Source organism: Asterias amurensis, chromosome 13 (assembly GCF_032118995.1).
Source record: "Asterias amurensis chromosome 13, ASM3211899v1".
Lineage (NCBI taxonomy): Eukaryota > Metazoa > Echinodermata > Asteroidea > Forcipulatida > Asteriidae > Asterias > Asterias amurensis.
Genome location: NC_092660.1, coordinates 17,701,147 through 17,722,086, shown reverse-complemented (window position 1 = coordinate 17,722,086; position 20,940 = coordinate 17,701,147). Strand labels below are relative to the sequence as shown.

Genomic DNA, 20,940 nt, shown 5'->3' with positions numbered 1-20,940 from the left:
TGAGGCAACGAAGGTGATTGACTCCATGCCCCCGGTCACTGCTTTGGTTCCCCTTGAAAAGCTCCCGTAGAAATTTACAATTTCCTCGGTATAGGGTGCCCTTTACATAGGAGAAAATGCCCTGGTGCCCTTGCCCTTATAAAAAGAAACCAATGGTATACAACTCCCTTTAAAGTAGAGAAGAGAAGAGCATGAAGAGAAGAGCATGAAGAGAAGAGCATGAAAAATGGCTCCATAAAATGTCCCTACATGTATATGCCTTGGAGATAAACGCCACCTGAGATCAGCTTTTAACAGGTGTGAGTCTTGAGGTGTTAATGGCAAGATGAGAGGGCAACCATAAGGCATTGATGTAGACAGACAGGGCAATAACTCACGTGCACTGCCATTAAATTGTCTAAAGCAACCCCAATTCAACATTTGTCAAACCTCGGAAAAACTTTGAAAAAAGAAACAATTGGAAAGGATAGGGAATAGTTTGTGAAGAAGCAAAATGGAATTCAATTTCAATCATATACACTGGATTGAAATGTGATTGATTTAGAGTTAAAGGGAAGGAGAAGGAACAAAAAGAAACAAAGTAGAAATGATAGGGAATAGTTTGTGCAGAGCAAAATTTAATTCAATCATGAATAGAGGGTATGGACTAGAGTAAAACTGAAGAAGTATGCTCAAAATTATTTTAATCTTTAATAATTCTGTTAAGGGCTGTTTTTTTTTATTTGCGCTAAGCAGTTCTATGAAATTTGGCCCAGGCCAGGAATTTAATCTTTGAGAGTGCAAGGCCATTTTTATTTTGCTAGGAGTATTTTCATTTTAAATTCTTAATGCCCATGTGGAACTTTTGAAGAGGCACCAAGGCCATAAGACCTGAGGGGCAACATATTATGCCTCGGTGTTAAACTATCAACATGGAAGAATATAGGAAATTATCTCACTAAAGTGTTTAAAGGGTGTATGTATCTTTTGTAGGACAAAAAAACACAATGTCCACAGATTTACACAAAACTTACACAGTTTGAAGATAATGATAGTAGGAAGCTTCCCTGAAAATATTACGTGCTGAGGTGCTGTAGTTTTTGGGAACAATGTCATGAAAATTATTTGAAGCATGTAAAACCTGTAAGTTTAATGTAAATCTATTGACATTTTGAAAAGGTAACCAAATCCTTTAAAGGTAAAGTAGAGATTGGCTTTAAAATGGAAACAAATTACAGAATATCTCATCAAACTAAGCTTTATCTCAATGTATCAAACCAATCCATAAAATTGACAACAGTAAAATAGTCTGGTCCCATTTTGGTGAAATCAGGATTCACTACAGCTATTGAGAATGCAGGAAACATGACAAAGATGACCGCCTCCAGACAAAAAGCAATGTCAGGAGAAGGCAAACCAGGGTAAAGTGTTTGGGATCAGTGACCAGTCAATGTTGGTCCGTGCCTGTCCATTATCATTTTATAGGTAATTCAATCCTAGGGGAAGAACAGCAATATCTGTAAGGCTCCCCGCCCCAAGTTCCCAACTCACAATTAAATCATTTCATACAGCAGGCAGCAGATGACACAATAAAATAACATGGAGCCAAAGGAATATTTCACTCCGCAGTCAAGAACAAGATTGACACTTACAAGATAACGCTATAAATAACCAAACATGGCAGAAAATTATGCAAGCAGCTGCTTTTTTGGAAGCCAAATTAGATTTGAGATAATCTGAGACCTTTCTGAGAGTTTCGATACTTTGCAATCTGTGTGGGTCATAGGTCAAAGTTTACTCAATGCCATTATGTTAAGTACTACAATTGAAGAGCAAGGTTGTTCTTGTTTATGGTTTATATTAGCATAACAACTTATAAAACATTGTGGGGAACGGCTCCCTCTGAAGCAACTAAGTTATAGAGGTGATTTCTCACTAAAATGCTTGAATTTGACTTCAGGCCCGCGAAGTCTTTTTAGCAGACATCTAAAAGCACACAAATCTGCGCAATAAGAATGTTTTTTTTCTTTCATTATTGTCTTGCAACTTTGCGATGACCAAATGAGCCAAAATGGTCACAAATTTGTTATTTTATGCATATGTTGGTATGTACAAAGTGAGAATACTGGTATTTTACAATTACTAAACGTGTGCCTTTAAGCATCTCTATCAAATGGGCCCAGAAGTTTCCACTGCTCCTGTAAGGAACAGGGCAAAATCTCATAAAGCTGTAAAGCACAAAATACTGCTTTCTAGCAAATTTCTTTGCCACGTAAAAACATAATTGAGGCACCAGTTGCAACTATGTAATTTTGGCTAGTAATCAATTTCTGTTAAACAAGATTTGTCTATGCTTAGCAAGTTTTTATGCTTAAAAGGTTTAAGCAATTGGGCCCAGCTTGTAAACAAAAATTGCAGATGCATAATAATGACGGTTCTGAAAGGTCTTTGAATTCTTATTCTTTGCCACAGATGTTGTTAAATGCCTTAAAATCCCTCAAGCCTAGATGGTGATAAGTCTCGACCCAGACTGCGCTAAAGAAGGAAGCCTTTTTCCCTATAGGGTCTTAGAATTCACACCCCGGCCTCTCCCTGTTGCATCAATATTTCAAGATGAGCTCCCTCGTTGGATAGTGTTGGGGGAGGATAAAGGGATGCGATACCGGGGCATGGTGGGAGGTGTTATGGTGTGGAAATGCTACACTTAGCTAAGGGACTGTCTGCTTCGGTTACCATGTGTCATTGAGAAACCTGCGGAACAGACGTCTGACACTAAAATGGGCATTTTAGTTTTGATGAGCGCACGTCTTAAAATTCGAACTCATCGTATGCTTTACTGATCTCAACCTACTTTTTTATTTTACAATGTTCTATCTTATATGTGATCAAGCTAAATGAGTTGTTTGTCGGGAAATATCAGTGTGGAGAAACAAGCCAAAACAAGCCAACAGGGTAGACATTTTTCAAAATATTTTGTAAAATTTAAATATCAAAACATGTATTGGCAACTTCTTTCCTGATATAACATTTTTTTTTAATTAATAAAGCATTAACAGGAAATGTGCTGATGTATGTTCAATAAACAACAGGAATTTTAACTCCTTTTTCTTAGTTTTCTTCTCAATTAAGGTGTTTCTACTTTCACAACTGTTGAACCAAAGGTGGTATCAACATGGGGTTTTAACAGTATGAAAGCACAGATATGCTCTTTTTAAACCGATTAACAAATGACAAATTACCTGGGTCGACAAATGTCTCATTATAATAGATGTTAAATTTGCATCGGGGATAAAGAATATTAATTTTTTTTTTTTTTTTTTTTTTCATTGTCTCATTGTTCTTAATCATATCACATATGCATGAAAGGATATTTTGGGGCTTTTTATGTTATTTTGATATGTATATTTTTTTATTGGCTAACTTTTTAGTCAAATTGTACAGTAGAAAACACACTTTACCAAACATGTTTATTACAGTTTGGTATGACATTTTAGCATTCTTAGAAGTAGGCTGTACAGGTTTCTAATCATTTCGCCATACCATCTCCAAAATAACACAACTACAGTTTTTTTCCCCTTCGTCTTTGTTTTCTTTTGTCGTCATTCCATTTAGCAATCTGAAATGATTGAAAGATTTTTGACTTGCTTCTGTCAGCCAGTAGATATCCTTACAACAACACACAACCACCTCGTCAAAATTAAACTCAAACAGATGCAGCTCTTTTGTTTCCGCATTAAGTGAGATTTAGAAGGGGGGAGTCTGCCGTACAATTAAAGAAAATGTAGGCCGAGAGAAAGTCATGCAGGTTGGAATATTTTATTACAGAGGTACACTACGAGAGCTTCAGATCAGGAAATTAAAATCCCCCCAACATTATCGGCCATCGGTAATCAAGCGCAGACCCCCAAACAAGCTTGCATAAATTCTGTCATATAAAATTTATTTGTGGTATCAACTGACGTGGATTGCTTCACTGTGGCTTTTAAGTGCTCGGGTGCAATGGTTGTTGTGGGTGGACATAGTAATATACCAACACGTGTCTGTGGTGTCGTTTCCTAAAATCAAAATCACAATTAAGTGCTGTTGTGTTCGTTCGTGGCACACACTCATTTGCCCATTTTGTGCGGCTGAATTAAGAACGATCCATTATGAATTGTAGAAAGGCGAAATTCACATTTGGCATGTTGGATCTGATAACAGCTTACTGAATACAAAACATTATTAGTTGTGCTCAGTTAATTACAGGTATTTTAACATTGAAGATAATGACCCAAATAATGGTTCTTAGTCAGATAAGAGGTAATTGTGTAATGGGATATTTTTCCAGTTGTAGTCCATGTATAATTTGGTAATAACTCTTAAAATTAATGACAATAAAACTTACTTGCCTAGAAAGTACAGCAGCTTTCGATAGTATAAAGCATTCAAGGCTGTATGCTTCATTTTTGAAAGGGCAAGGGCACCAAGGCATTTTCTCTTTGGCAGAGGGCACCCTATGAGGAAATTGTAAATTTCTACTGGAGCATTTCAAGGGCACCATGGCAATGACAAGGGGCAACGGGAATCGCCTCCGTTGCCTCCATGAAGTATCAGGCCTGGCATTTTGAGAATCCGTTTTACTTTGAAATAATGTGGTTATGGAAAATTAAATCAGTTTTTATTCCCCAAAATTGTGAATCTGTGAAACATTACAGTTGGATACGTTTCTCAGGTTGTGTATTCCAATTACAGATTACTCTTCCTGCGTGGAAATAACCACTCCAAAATGTTGGCGCTACCTCAAAACTGCAACCTTAAAGGAACATTACAGAATTGGTTTTTGCTAACAACACAGTTGCAGGCAGTGTAAGTACTCTATATAATCCACCATATACATAAACTGACAAACCTGTAGAAGTTTGAGATCGATCCGCCATCTGGGTCACAAGAGAATAGTGAAAAACCGATTATAAATTTTGCATTGCATCGATGCCAAAATAAAAATGAATAAAAATGCTCACTGAGCGATAAACTCCAAAAACAAAGTTAGATTATTTATTTCTCATCAAATATGACATTTCAGACAGATATATTTCAAGGAATGTCTTCAACTATCATCATCATTAGACAGTGTAAGTTTTATGTAAATTTGTGATCTTCACGTTTTTTGTTTCTTACAAATTTTGTAACGTTCGTTTAAGAAAATTGAACACGTGCTTAAATAATTTTTGTTAAACTGTTTTACTCATACCTCAACATTGACAACACCTCAGCAAGTAATATTCTTTTAGGGCAGCTTTCTACCGATATTTGTGTTCAACAAAAGGTACCAAAACCCTTTAAGACAAATTTAAAATTTTAAATGATGTTCAGAATGATTCATATCAATCAAGCCTTTGTAGACTTATTCTTCTTCCTTTCTAGCCTTGTTTCCATCAACTCAAAAACCATATTAATCACCGAAAATATCCTCAACGCTACAGCGGTACCTCAAAAAAAGAACATTTTCTAGTTTATTTAGTTCACGTTTAATAAGATAATTATCCTCCCGCTGTCTGGCAATCGAGACAGCCTTCTTATTCTAGAAGACCACACTTGTACTTTGTTTACATTATCAGTGCAAACCTCCATGTATCAATTAGCTGTGTTAGATCTCTCTGTTAACGTTTAATCAGCGAGACCCAGTGATGGCGCTGAGATGATTGGGAGACATTTCAGTTGTGGGGGAAGACGACGAATAATATGAACTGTTTTAAAGGGTTTTTAAACCTTTTGTAGATCAAGTTTTTGGCCGTGACATGAACCCCTACTCACTGAATGAAGATGTATGTTATGTACTATACATGTAGAAGTTTCAGCTTTATTAGTGGCCAGTTTTTGAGGGGGAAAAAAGGTGAAAATCACAGAGCAATGATTTAGGAGAGTTGCGTTAATCTGTTCTACGTGCTAAACTAATTTTCATCTCACTGAGATGAAAATTACTTTCGTGAAATTTGTTACTCGTTTCTCAAAAACTACAGCACCCCCGTAAGTAATATTTGAAGGGAAGCTTTTCACCATCATTATCTTTAGACCGTGTAAGTGTAATATAAATCTGCGGACGTTAATGTTTTGTGTCACACAAAAAGTACCCAAACCCTTTAAAGAAAATCAGTCAGGAAGTCTCTGGATTATTCTGATAGATTAGCCGAGCACGTTTGTTCATACCTCTCATTGTATCGTTATTGTCCCTGCATCATTTTTGATGTGGATTTAGTATTTTTTAGCATGACGCTTAGATTTGATTTGTGATTTGGGTTCTGGGGAGTGAGATCTGCTGCGTAGGCGGGCCGCCCCGTGGCTCTCCTACTTCCCAAAGGCCTTGAACTTAATGCTAGATTCAGGACGATGGCAACGAGGAATTCTATTACTAGGCCCTGGGTCAATCTCAAGACGCCCTTATTTTCAAGAACGATTGCATATTGTTTTACTGAAAGAAAAGCTTTTCCTTCGGGTGAAAAACAGTGTCCCTGCAAATGTGTAGATCAGAAGATACATGTATTAAGTGAATGTTTATTAGAGATTTGGGTTTGCGATGCTTCACGGTCAGTGTATGCGTACTCACTCTCCCCGAGTCTGGTTCTTTACATGAACTATCATCAGATACAGGGCCCATTTTCATTGAGCTGCTTAAGCAGATAGTATTTCTTAAACATTTTCTGCTTAGCAAAAATAAGCAGATACCAGTCACAGGAAGCGATATGTTATGTTAGTTACTAGCAGTAGGCTACTAGTGGTCCCGGGGACACTTTAAACTCAATTGGATTATGCAAAGAGTGGAGCCTGGGCCAATTGACATGTGTCTACCCCGCCCCCTCCTCCCAACATGCTAGCAGTACAACTGGTCCTACTGTAACACTCATTCAAATGGATTAGGGTAGAAATGGAACAATGGTAACCGATGAAAGCAATCCAGCCCACTGTGATGATTCAACTACGCAATTATGGGTCTGGTTCCCGTACTCATTACATCTAATCTGTCTTACAGACTATTTCACTTTAACTCGGCCAATAACAAAACCAAGTTAGTATACACCGTGATGCATTAATGAATCAGAGTAAAGAATGCTGGGGGTATACAGAAATTAGCGTCCGTCTGAGTTCACCATGTTGGGGACGTACGACGATAGATTCCCGATTCACTCAGCACCATTTGCTTTGTTCGTTTCTTACTCACTCAAGATTTTGGGTTCTGGGATGATGGAAGTGATGCCCCAGAATCGAGAATCTGTCAAATTGTGAGAGATTACCGACTGATAAATCTGGTGGAAGACGAGGGGGAGGGTGGGAGAGGAATTACCTCAGCTTGCCTGCCTTTTCACAGGGACAGGCTTTTTTGGGTCGTGTTTTCTTGAGATCCTTCTGAGTTGCAGTCGAGATGAAGTTCTAGCATCAGATGAATGCATGCTGACAACTTGATCGATCGCCATGACAATCAATTTCATGAAATTTGGGTTACAAATGTACATACATACAGAGTTTAGTACAATTCATTTGTATTTGAACAAATCATACATTGAGGAAATAAGGCTTCAGTCAGGCACATTCAGAAATTGCACCCATAGAACCCATCAACAAGTGACAGCTCAACCAACTGAGTTTCAGTATGTACAGTCAGGCCTTGCATTTGGGGGAAAATCCACAAGAACACATGGCTTAATCAAGCTAAAAATATTTCCTGGACCTAAATTCTTTTTACAAGACCATACATAAAATAAAAACTTTAAAGACAGTGGACACTATTGGTAACTAGCCTTCACAGTTGGTGTATCTCAACATAAAAAATATGCATAATTAATTAATAATAATGAAAGAAAAAACACCCTTGTCACATTAAGTTGTGTGTGTTTAGATGGTTGATTTTGAGACCTCAAGTTCTAAATCTGAGGTCTCAAAATCAAATTCGTGGAAAATTACCTCTTTCTCAAAAACTAAGGCACTTCAGAGGGAGCCGTTTCTCACAATGTTTTATACCATCAACCTCTCCTCATTACTCGTCACCAAGAAAGGTTTTATGCTAATAATTATTTTGAGTAATTACAAATAGTGTCCACTGCCTTTAAGATATGCTAAAAAATGTACAGTAAGATAATATTTATTTGTTTGTCTTTTACTATTATGTACACTTCTTTATCACTACTCAGTAGAATTGAAAGGTATTCTATCAGACTCAAAGTCAACATTTGAACATATAATTTTTTTTCAAGATATGTGACACAGTGACTTATTATTCTTCAATAATATTAAGTAAAAAAAAACACAAGACTGTCAGACTTGTCCGGTAAAAATTTCTGTTGACAGTGGTGTTCGTGGCACTATTTTCAAGTTGTGAATTGTGAAAATGTTTCCTGCTAAGCTAAAATATAAGCAGGATACCACTCACAGTTCTTGTGGCATGGTATCTTGGCTGTAACCTTATCCTGGTAAGCATAATTTTGATTGTGTTATAAGCTATTTTTCTGCTGAAGTACAGGCATGATATAAGAAAAAAGTAGGAACACTTTGTTATTACAGTACACACGGTGTGGGCTTTTAATATAATAATAATTATTATAATAATGGGTGTTCAAGGCGCAGCAAAACCAAAACCAAAAACAAACAAAAATAAAAACAGACACAACAAAAATTAGTCCTTGAAAACCTGTGACATAAGATAAGTTTTGAGAAGAGATTTTAATTTTGTGGTACAAAGACAAGATCTAAGATTAAGTGGTAGAGAGTTCCAGATGCGTGGCGCAGCTGAAGAAAAAGACCTGTCACCCCATGAGTGTCGAGACTTGGGAGAAGCATGGAACTTAGACTTTTCAGGCAATATGTATAATGTCACGGATCTTGTGGCATTGGCTGGTAACCTTATTCTGCTAAGCATAATTTTAATTGTGTTTAGCTCCTTTTTTTCTGCTGAAGTACAGGCATGATGTTAGAAAAAAGTAGGAACATTTTTAAAGGTACACATGGTGCAGGCTTTTGTAGACTTTACAGACAATTTGTAGAACACAACTTACAGATTTTTTTCAAGGGCCCAAAAATCGGTAATCAGACTGAAGTAGGAAGAATATCGGTTTTGTAAGAATGATGAAAGTACATTGTCTTAATCTGAGTAGAGTCATTTGAGCTTAGGAAAGACTTAACAAAGGACTTCAGCTTCTGTAATATGTAATAAACAAAGTAAGCTAAAACATAAGCTGGGAACTTTAATTTAATAAAATTACGCAAATACTAAAGCCCGGTTCATACTTCCTGCAAATGCGAATGCGATACAACTGTTGACGTCACAAATTCGCAACGAAACTCGCAACTCACTTGTGAATATCGCTGCCAAAGGAGGGTTGTGACGTCAAAGTCACGTCAAATTCGCTACGCATTCGCAGGAAGTATGAACCTGGGCCTAACGCTCCCAGAAAGTATATGCTTATTAATTACAACATGCAGTCAAATTAAGCAGTAAGTTATGGAATAATAACGGCAAACAAAGAATAAATTCTTGAAAATAAAATGTTAACACTTTATACTGGACGAAAAGCATTTCTCGCCCACACCAATGCTGTAGCAATTTCCATTGAAGATAAACATGTACTTAGTGAAGTGTTTTTGTGAAATGCGATATCCAACAAAAAGCAGTCTTAATATAGTCTTAGAGCGGGCTGCCAGTCCAGTAATTGCCTATGTCACCTGGCATTATCACAGCGACCATTATTTATTCATATCTGGCGGTTTGCTCTATTATCAAGTGTCCATCCACGCCTCCACATGGACGTAAGGCCAAGAAGGAAAAAAACAGTTGATTGTCCGGGTGAGGATGAGGGCCTTGTATTTTTCTTATTTTATTTTTTTTATTTTTTTTTTAAGTGGCCGCCAAGTATTTTAATTCAAACTGGCCACCAATTCTTCAGTTTAAAGTTACTTTATGTTGACAAGTTCTTAAAAAAGTATTAGTAAATTTTATGAGAATTACACAGAAAATTTGTGATTTTTAACAAACAAAAAATTAAAATAAAAAAACTAAAAAAGGATGCGGCAAAAAAATAAAAGATGAGGGAGGGGACGATCAACTGTATTTTTGTTTATTTGGCCTTATATTGGGATGGCATCGGCCACAGCGTAGGGAAAGGAGTGTGGTATGGCCGGCTTCGCTGATTGCTTTTATAATAAGAAAGTAATGAAGTGTGTCAGATGGGGGACTGTGGGATTAGCTGCCAGGGGACCAGGGAAGCTCTCTCGGAGTCTTGACCAGTTTGATATAGTAAACTTGGTTGGGATGGAAGCAATTAGGCGAAGTATGTCTCAGGGGTTGATCTTCAAAGGAGGTATGAGACAAAAAGTAAACAAGTTTAAAACAACAGAACAACGACCCCTCGACAACAGTGTCCATTTTGTCGCAGCTATTGTGTTTGCCCGACTGGTCACAGTGGTCAAGAACGGGGCCCGATTACATAGAGGTACTTATAAGCACAAAAATTTGCTAAGCACAACAAATAATGGTTACCAGAAAAATTTGACCAGTTACAATACTATCCTTCACATAGAGCATCTGTGACTGATATCCTGCTTTCTGTTGTTGCAGACTGTTAAAGAGAAGGTACACGTTTGGTAATTGTCAAAGACAGAATTTGTGTGCTTTCAAACTAGGAATAAAAGACTTCTGGCAAGAAGTTTTTTATTATTTTAGTGAGAAATTACTTCTTTCTCAAAATCTATGCTACTTCAGAGGGAGCCGTTTCTCACAATGTTTTATACTATCAACAGCTCTCAAATACTTGTTACCAAGTTACTTTGTGTGATGAGGGTGTTTTTTCTTTCATTTATATCTCGCAACTTTGATGACCAATTGAGCTCAAATTTTCACAGGTTTGTTGTTTTATGCATATGTCGAGATACACCAAGTGAGAAGACTGGTCTGTGACAATTACCAATGGTGTCCACTGTATCCCACTCCCCTCCCCGAAAGAAATTGTGAACCCCCGCTGTGCGCACAAAAAATGTTACCCTAGTTTTTAGGCCTGAAAACAAAGCTGAAGAACTTAACAAGCTCCACTCTTTCCAAATTGGATGTAACGTCTTAATACCAATTCCATCATTCTAAATACCACAGTAACAGAATCATGAGAAATAATCTATTATACCCACAAAATCAATAATCATCCCAAAGATATATCATTCTTCATCATTCCAAGACAAATGACATCTTGGTCATCTTTCAATGCCAGACAAAATAGGGCATTCCAGAACTGACAGGCAATCTCATCTGGAAATTGACGCTAAGGCAAATATCTGAATCGGCTGTCACGGCTAAGGCTATGACTGTGGTTAAGGGTTTAGCAACCTAAGGACATCGTATACCTCACCACATAATGACAACCGTAGCCGCTTCCCAAATTGCGAACACGGCTTAATGCAGAGGGCCAGAGCTGCTTAAACTTCCAATCGTGCAATCGGGGAGATTTTTAACTTTGTTAATCAGAACAAGGAAAGATCGGTTTATTTTTTAGAGAATTTTCTGCTTAATAAGGGGGGGATTGGAAGCTCTGCTTAACATCCCGAATATCTCAGATCGTAAATTATAGAACCAAAACCCCGACAACAAAACGATAAGTTGGTTCTGACATCATTTTTTCCTTCTTCTTTTTTTCTTTCTTTTTTTTCTTTTTTTTTTGGAGGGGGGGGGGCCTTTTTTGTGGGGAGGAATCATTTTTTCTTTAATTGTGTTGAATTTTGTCTCATTATCTGTTAAAACAATAAAGTGTTTTGCTTACATTCAGTCGTCACTGCCAACCAGCATGGTTTGTTTATCAACAAAAGAAAAGTCTATCCTCGCGCTGCCGCCATCTTTTTTCTTTTCTTTCTCATTTAAACCAGTGTAACCAAATGGAGGCTGTCAGGCCAATTAAGTCTAAACCCCCTTTGAGTACGATGAGAACCAGCTTTCATGACCAGCATGATAAAGTTCCGTCCATGTAAACACGTGTATACAATCAGCAGTGAGTCGTTAACCATATTCAAGAGAAACTTTGTTAAGAGGTTGCGGACTGAAAGCCAAGTTCCAGCCGTCCCATTAAAATTTGCAATGCATTAAGAGTAATGACAGCTCTTGAAGTATGTTGAGCGACCGTCTCCATGTTATAATGACTATGGCAACAGATCAAATTAACTCCAATAATGGGGGGGGGGGAATTAATAGGCCGTCTATTCCCAAGTCTGTGAAATCCAACTTTACACCAGGATGTCAGAATTGAGGATGTCCACTGGATCATCAGAGGAGCAATGTGGAAATGATGGTTTAAATTCTATCTATTGATAATCTCATGAGAAACGTGGCATTAAAGGACTAGATTAGGTATTAGCATTAGGTGAAGACAAGACCTTGAAGTTTGAAGTATGAGGCTAGACTTAAGTCGGATCCAAATTTATGGCTGTACTTAATCAAAACAAAAACACAGGAGCTCATATAAGCAGAATATTATGTTGTTAAACTATAGCCAGAACACTGAACCCAGAACACTTATAGTGGAAGAGTAGGCGTTGACCCTGGTGTTTCTGGTTCACATAGCAAGCATCCTTGTCTACAGGTTTTCCTCAGGCCTGGGAGAAATAGACCGTATTGAATAACCCCTTTTTTGCTATGAAAAGTCGCCATCTTGTAGGGCAAACCGTATGCGCGTCCAAACACGTACATCATCAAAGTAGTTATAAAATATATAAAAGAAAATTAAATTTTAAAAAATTGGGTGAGGGTGAGTTTAAACAGTTCAAACAAATTTCTGGTTGAAACAGAAAAATCACATCCCTGCAACAACAACCGCAATTATGATTGCCTCCATAGCCAGTCTTTATTCATTTTTCAAACAACAAGCAAACCCAGATTGCAGGAAGAAAGGAAATTATCTTATTTGATTCCCCTATTCTCTTAACAAAGATGGAGTATGATCGTAAATCTCCTGCTAGCCAAGCTGAATGTAGTTCTCTGACCATTATGCCATGAACTTGAGCTTCATTGATAATGACGTTATTTATTACCGGCGTTCCTTCCATTGATAATGAAGGGTTATGGTCGGCTTAGGTAGGGCAATACGAGAACTGTGGAGCCATATTAATTACTGCATTTACTACTCTCTCTGTCTTAGAGATAGGGAGTAATGGGATGGATCTTAAAATCAGGTAACGTCTGGTTACTTGAAATGAAAAGGAACATGTCAAATCTGCTTAGATGTGAAACTTTAAATTGAATGTGAAACTTATTTTATGTGTATTTTTTTAGCTTTATGCAACTGTGTCACAGGGCCTCTGCGAAACCATGGGTTTGGATTGGGCTCAGGCTCTGACTTAGGCTCCATTCACCTGCTTAATATAACTGTGGGAGACTACGCCACAGCCAAAGTCGGAGCCCAAGCCCTGATTTTGAAAGTTTACTCTCATTTTTGGGGAAATTGTCATAGGATTCAAACTGCCTCTAGCTACCGGGCAACCTCAGTAGTCTAGTTGGTAAGACACTGCCCTAGAATTGCAAGGGTCGTGGGTGTCACAGGACTGATATTTTGTCACAGGACTCGGGAAAGTACTGAGTATACAGTGCTAACACACATCGGTGTATGGGTAAAAACCAAAATTAATATTGTCATTTTTGCTGGTCATCAAGCACGCCTGATGCCTCATGAAGGCAACAAAGACAATTACCTCCATGCCGCGGTGCCCCTTGAAATGATCCAATAATAGTTTACAACTTCCTCATAGAGGCACCCTTTACGAAAGAGAAACACGCCTTGGTGCCCTTGCCCTTTCAAAGTGAACCTGAACAAGGTTCCTGAATCAAGAACTACGAGTGAGCAATAACTGAATCTGTTCGATCAAGATAAATAAGGAAAAAAAGTGAATGGCCTGCTGTTTTGTCCCTAGCAGAGTCTTTCTCGAAAACCAAATGACAACACAACACAACACACCTTGACCAAGATAAAGTCTGTTTCAATTAGAGGCCTTGTCTCCATTTGAAAGTGTTGTAATATTTTGTTCTTTTATATTTTTTGTACGACTACTTTTTATTTCAAGCAGGCCTGATGCTTCATAAAGGCAACAAAGGCAACTACCTCTATGCCGCGGTGCCCCTGGAAATGATCCAATAATAGTTTACAACTTCCTCATGAAGGCACCCTTTACGAAAGAGAAACACGCCTTGGTGCCCTTGCCCTTTCAAAGTGAACCTGAACAAGGTTCCTGAATCAAGAACTACGAGTGAGCAATAACTGAATCTATTCGGTCAAGATAAATAAGGAAAAAAAGTGAATGGCCTGCTGTTTCGAGTATACAGTGCTAACACACATCGGTGTATGGGTAAAAACCAAAATTAATATTGTCAATTTTGCTGGTCATCAAGCAGGCCTGATGCTTCATGAATGCAACAAAGACAACTACCTCTATGCCGCGGTGCCCCTGGAAATGATCCAATAATAGTAAACAACTTCCTCATAGAGGCACCCTTTACGAAAGAGAAACACGCCTTGGTGCCCTTGCCCTTTCAAAGTGAACCTGAACAAGGTTCCTGAATCAAGAACTATGAGTGAGCAATAACTGAATCTGTTCGATCAAGATAAATAAGGAAAAAAAGTGAATGGCCTGCTGTTTTGTCCCTAGCAGAGTCTTTCTCGAAGGCCAAATGACAACACAACACAACACACCTTGACCAAGATAAAGTCTGTTTCAAGAGGCCTTGTCCCCATTTGAAAGTGTTGTAATATTTTGTACTTTCATATTTTCCTGTATTTTTATTCTTTGTATGACTACTTTTAAATTCAAGAAGGAATGATGCTTCATAAAGGCTACAAAGGCAATGGAAATGATCTAATAATAGTTTACATCTTCCTCATAGACACGCGCCCTTCAAATTTCATTCATATATTTATTTATATAAGTGATTTGACTTTGAGGCTCTGCATAAGACACTTTAAAGCCATTATACACTTTCGGTAAACAGTTTTTGTCCAAGTCCCATACTTCGTGTATCACAACTTATATATAAAATAACAAACCTGTGGAAATTTAGGCTCAATCGGACATCGGAGTCGGGAGAAAATAACGGGAAAACCCACTCCTGTTTTCGCGCGTTTCACCGTGTCATGACATGTGTTTATAACAAATCCGTTATTTTCTATAACGAGAATTTATATTGTTATACCGTTTTCTCAAAAAGTAAAGCATTTCATGGACTAATATTTCAAGAGAAGTCTTTCACCATTACCTTCTGTAAACCCTGTAAATTATTTGTAAATCTGTGAACTTTTTTTTTTTCCTGTACCGAAAGGGTCCAATGGCTTTAAGCCTTCAGTATTAGTATATTTTATTGTTATTATTATTATTATTAGTATTATTATTATTATTGTTATTTTCTATTATAAGACAACAAGTGTACACTACTACATGTAGATTATCCAGATAACAGTGTTGTACAAAAGACAACATAAACAAAATCTCTTGTAACGTTTGAGGTTTAGCATGATGGGGGATCGATGAAGGTTTGGGTTTGCAGTAGACCGTGTAATCTCGTCTAACAAAGTGCTTACAGTCAAATACAGCAGGTGTCATCAAAAAGTGTTATAGGACCTGCGCCTAATTTCATAGCACTGCTAACAGCGAGAATTCTGCGCATACAGCCTGTCGACTCTTGCACTTTATATAGGGTACTGTAAGCACAAAATTAGGTGGTTAAGCAGTGCCGTGATATTTGGTCCAGGATCCAATTTCATGAAACTGCTTATAGCAGAAAATACTGCTAAGCAAATTTAGTTGCAAAGCAAAACATGAGTGTGGCACCAGATGCAATGTTAATTGTATGGTATATTAGCTACTAATCTATTTGCTAAGTAAGATTTTTCTGTTCTTAGCAAATTGTTGTGCGTACAGACTTTATGAAATCACAGGGTCTGATTTCATACAACTGCTTTATTAGAAAAAATAAATGCTTAGAAATGTTCTGCTAAGCAGAAATAAGCAGGATACCAGTCACAAATTGTACAGATGACATGGTAGTTGATTAGCTAGTAACCAAGCATAAATTTGTTCTGCTTAGCTATTCTCTGTGCTCATAGAAATTGAGCCCAGGTGTTCTAAAGGTTACACAATCCAACTCTACCAGCCCCCTTACAAATCTTGCATAATAACACATTGAATTACCTCACTTAAGATTCCCTCATTACTGGACATTGCAAATTGATTCTGATCGGGTAGATGCGACGTTGGCGATGATTTCACCAGAGTAGAGGAAAATGAAATGCATTTAAATATACAGTAGATTACATTCTAAAGTCAATCTAGGAGGAGGAGGGCTCTTTGCGCAGATTACGCCAAGTTTCTGCTAACTGATCAATTTGCATTTTGAATCAGGAAACAATAAAGGAATAATTAGGGGGGAATAATTTGTAGCTTTTAGTGACAGATCAATTTAATGAGATTCCAGTGTCCATTTTTTCCAGGTATTTACAAACATAAGTTGTGCACTCTAGTTCTTTGGGTACAAGCGCTCTGACCCCTGTTCAATGTTGCTTTGCATCGCACATTCCCCGCTCCAGCTGGGGTTAACGACATTGAGCGGGGGAACGAGGGAGGGTATGTTTTGTTTCACATGGCCCAAGCAGTTTAGCTAACAAATTATGCTAACTGTGCAAAAAGGCCATAAGACGGTCAATGCCTTTTCATTTTCACATTTTGTTGGGCGAGACTTCATTTTTTTAACTGATTTTCTTTTTTTACAATTGAATTATCTTGACTTTTAACAAAATGACTTGTGTTGACTGCCTTCCAATAAAAAAAATTACAAGTTTATTAATTAATATGTAACTTAATGCAACTGGGATGAGACTGTAGTAACAATAAAAATTTAACAATACAGCATTTATGAGGCGCACTTTCTTGTATACCACTTAAATGCACTGGTCTAGAAGAAGTGTCTTTACACTGTTTAAAGTCTCTTTTAAAAACACATTTGTTTGAAGTTGCTTATTTGTATTGTTTCTTTTATTGTTCTCGCTATGCACTCAGAGGCTTTTGCATTAGGTGCTTTTGCACAAATGTCTTTATTTTTTGCAAGCATTTAACAAGTGTGCATAGAGGACAGTAACCCATCAACACCCATATCATTGAACTGGTAACAAAAGAACCATCAACAACTGAAAGTTGCGGATGACAATGGACCACAGATCAATAAAATGTCTGCCTTACTCTTACTCAGCTTGAGCCGTTCTTTTGTGAGAAAGAAATCACTGATGCTAAACTCATTTTAAAAGCATTAAGAAAATTCAATACTGGTACATTGTTTGATAACAAATGAATGTATGAGGGCACTGGGCTGGATTTAATTTATTTTACACCTCATACAACAGCGGTGATTAAGTCACTCCTCTAAGTGGCCGGAGATGGAGTTAAGTCTGAATCCTACTGCTGTTTAGAATTAATTAATCTCTGCAATTAGCACTTGATGATCTGGAATTAATTAATGCCACCATGTGACTTCTTTCACTTCAGTATGACAAATGAAGATTAATTACCACTTTGCTTTGTGTGTGAGTTTATAATGAATATTCGGTGCCAGCTAATTTAAGAAGTAAAAGCACTTTGGATGAACTGTGGTAAAAACACTTGTATACAGATATTGTGCGGGATGGGTTAGGATTAAAAATACCAATGTTTAATGTTAGTTTGAAATATTACTAACTATAAAATTCATCCTACAACCTTTTTTTCCTGTGAAATATTTCTCTTTGAAATGAAGTCATATTCGTCACAACTTTTTCTGAAAACCTTAAAAATGCATTGGTTGTTACAACCCAAATTAAGGCAAATTGTGAATTTTTTTTTTTTGTATTTTCTCCGGACTCACACATTGAATTTAGCCCAAATTTTCACAGGTTTGTTATTTCATGTATACATTTGATCCCACAAGAGATGAACATACTGTGACCATTTTTTCCAACTCCACTAAATAGTTAAAATGGATGCTACGCTAATGTTTACAAGAACAACTGATATCGGAAAAAAATCTATGGACAAAAAAACTATAAATTTTAGTATTTGGTGCAAGTTGTATCATTCATATTTGTACACAAACAAAACAATTTTCTGTTATTCCAGCAGATTTAAAAATAGTTCATGCAAACTGCTATTTGTGCTGAGTGGGCCGGTTGAGATAGTTGAAGTCATGGGAGGTCTATTACCAGCCCCTGAAGTCCATTATAAAAGTCATTAGTGGCTATGCACATCAGTCACTATTGCCTGCTAAAGACCAGGCCATTTCCTTATCCCCTCATCAATAGAAGTTTGTATTGATTTTCAAATTGGAACATATTACAAAGCAAATGACAAAGAGACTCAGTTATGTCCATGGAATCCACTTTGGAGAGCTCAAAACTCACTTGTATCAGATGTAATTTGTTGTATTTATAGATTGGTCTTGCTCTTTCCAGCGCTTTGATCTTGATGTAAAGGCGCTTTATAAATATTTAGTTGTATGTATGTATGTATGTAAGATAATACTATTTACAGCATTGAAAGTGGGTCCATTTTTATTGTTTTCCCTCATTTTTGTGGGTTTTTGTATAACACAAAATACAATGTCCACAGATTTACACTAAACTTTTGAAGATAATGATAGAAAGCTTCCCTTAAAATATTGCTTACTGAGGTGCTGTAGTTTTTGAGAAATTATTAAAACAAGTTACAAAAATAATTTTAGCATGTAAAACATATTAACAAGTTATTATCGCCACATGGTTTGACTCATTTCTCCAAAACTACAGCACCTCAGCAAGTAACATTTTAAGGTAAGCTTTCTGTTTTAATTACTTTTAAACCGAGTAAATCTAATGTCAATCTGTGGACATTGTGTATTGTGTTCAAAAAATTACCCAAATCCTTTAGCATTGATTATTCTGAATGGGCCGAAAAATCCTAAATGCTTACCAAACAATATGGTTGGACTTGCAAAGAGTTTAAAATAATAATGAAATCTTACCATTTTGGTCGACTAGATGATTTAACTAACGGTGACATTCCCTCACGATATAAACTCTTAGTCTTGCTGAAATTGACGATATTAAAGATGACTCTCTGTTCATAACATCAAAAAGAGTTGGACAATAACATTAGAAGAACTCACTCTGTGGTAGTGAAGTTTGCAACGGGGAGTCCCTAAAGAACGCTAAGTAGTAGTCCCAGCCTATTTTCTGCCTTCCGCCCAGGTAGTAGTTAAAGGCAGTGGACACTATTGGTAATTACTCAAAATAATTATCAGCATAAAACCTCACTTGGTAATGAGTAATGGGGAGAGGTTGATAGTATAAAACATTGTGAGAAATGGCTCCCTCTGAAGTGACGAGAAAGAAGAAAGTTTTCCACGAATTTGATTTCGAGACCTCAAGTTTAGAATTTGAGGTCTCGAAATCAAGCATCTGAAAGCACACAACTTCGTGTGACAAGGGTGTTTTTTTCTTTCACAGTTATCTCGCAACTCCGACGACCAATTGAGGTCAAATTTCACAGGTTTGTTATTTTATACAAATGTTGAGATACACCAAAGGAGAAGACTGGTCTTTGACAATTAGTGTCCATTGTCTTTAATAAGCAGGAAAGATCTTTTTAGAACTGAGAGGTCTTCTGAATTCTGAAAAAATCTACTCCACTATACATAAGCAAGACAAGTTTTCAAAAGAACATAATCTGCCTGACAAGTAGATACACACATGGTGTTACCGTAAACCAAATATATATTGACAATAACATTGGCCTCATGGTCACACTAAGTTCGTAGAACTACTCGGCAAATAATGCAAAACAATATACTTTTTCACAGATAATGGTGTTTGGCTGAAAACCTGTTAAAAAGCTTTAAATATCTGTCATGTTCTGGAGCTTCAATAATATGTAGATGTTCCATTTATATCTTTTTAATTAATATTATATGGACAATAAATGAAATTGATTGAATTGAAATGACCATTTGTAAAGAAAGTCTCTCAGAAATTCAGCCTGCTAGCAAGTGTGCTAAGCATAACAGTTTGATCAGTGTAAATGAAACACCGTGTAAGCAAGCTTGCCAAGAGGTCATTGGAGGTTTTCAGTGAGTGCCCAAGGAATAACGTATGACCCAGTTCACTGTGTATGTATGTGCACGTATCAAGTGAGAAAACATGTAGCGATAACAGATCAGACAAAGCTGGTCCATCTCTCCATAACATGTTACTACAGCACGTCACCCCTAGGGAACATCCAATGTACTGTTCGTTGACAGAACCATATCTCAGCTTTCTGGGATCGGGCGTACTTTGGGAAAACGGAAGTCTGGACTAAACTGGTTTATAAGAAGCCTCGGAGAAGGGGGGTGTAGGGAAGGGATTTCATTCATTGAGCCATCTCAGGTTGGATAAAGAGAAGAATAAGGTAAAGAACTCTTATCTCAAGATGTGGGGGGGGGAGAACATCTGGAGACAATAGAAGTAAAGAGGATGGTAGGGCGAGATGGAAGGAGGTAGAGAGGGATAATACACCCTAGGCATGAGTAGATTCAAGATACATATTACTAGGTCGGAGCGTTGGTAAAAGCTGTTAGGAGTGTGAATTTTCACGGCTTTGCAGATGTGCGCAGGCATGCAAACTCAACTGATACTTAATAGTGTACCCAACATCAATTCATATCATTAGATGTAAGGTATATTGTTCTGTATGTCCACGCAGAACGCGATGCACATTCAAAATATTCAATCACACGGATCTTTTAAGAACATTGTTATTCATATACAACATCTTCTGAAAAATTTCTTCAACTTGTTGAGATAAAGCACTGTAAAAACAAGTTATTGTTATCAAGTAATGAACACCTAGTCTATTATGTTAGTTAGGAAAAGTAAACTTAAGAGTACAGTTTTGTTTCTCTCAAGTGCAAAGCTGTTAACTCCGAGTATAGTTGCA

At 37.2% G+C, this 20,940-nt stretch overlaps 1 protein-coding gene across 1 annotated transcript in view; it reads right to left on the bottom strand.

The window, feature by feature from the left end:
- LOC139945780 (cytosolic carboxypeptidase 6-like) overlaps window positions 1-20,940 on the bottom strand; it is an 87,804-nt gene that overhangs the window by 55,854 nt on the left and 11,010 nt on the right. The window contains exon 4 of the mRNA XM_071943198.1: window positions 18,989-19,083. Coding sequence (XP_071799299.1) covers window positions 18,989-19,083 — 95 coding nt within the window. The remainder of the gene's footprint in view (window positions 1-18,988; window positions 19,084-20,940) is intronic.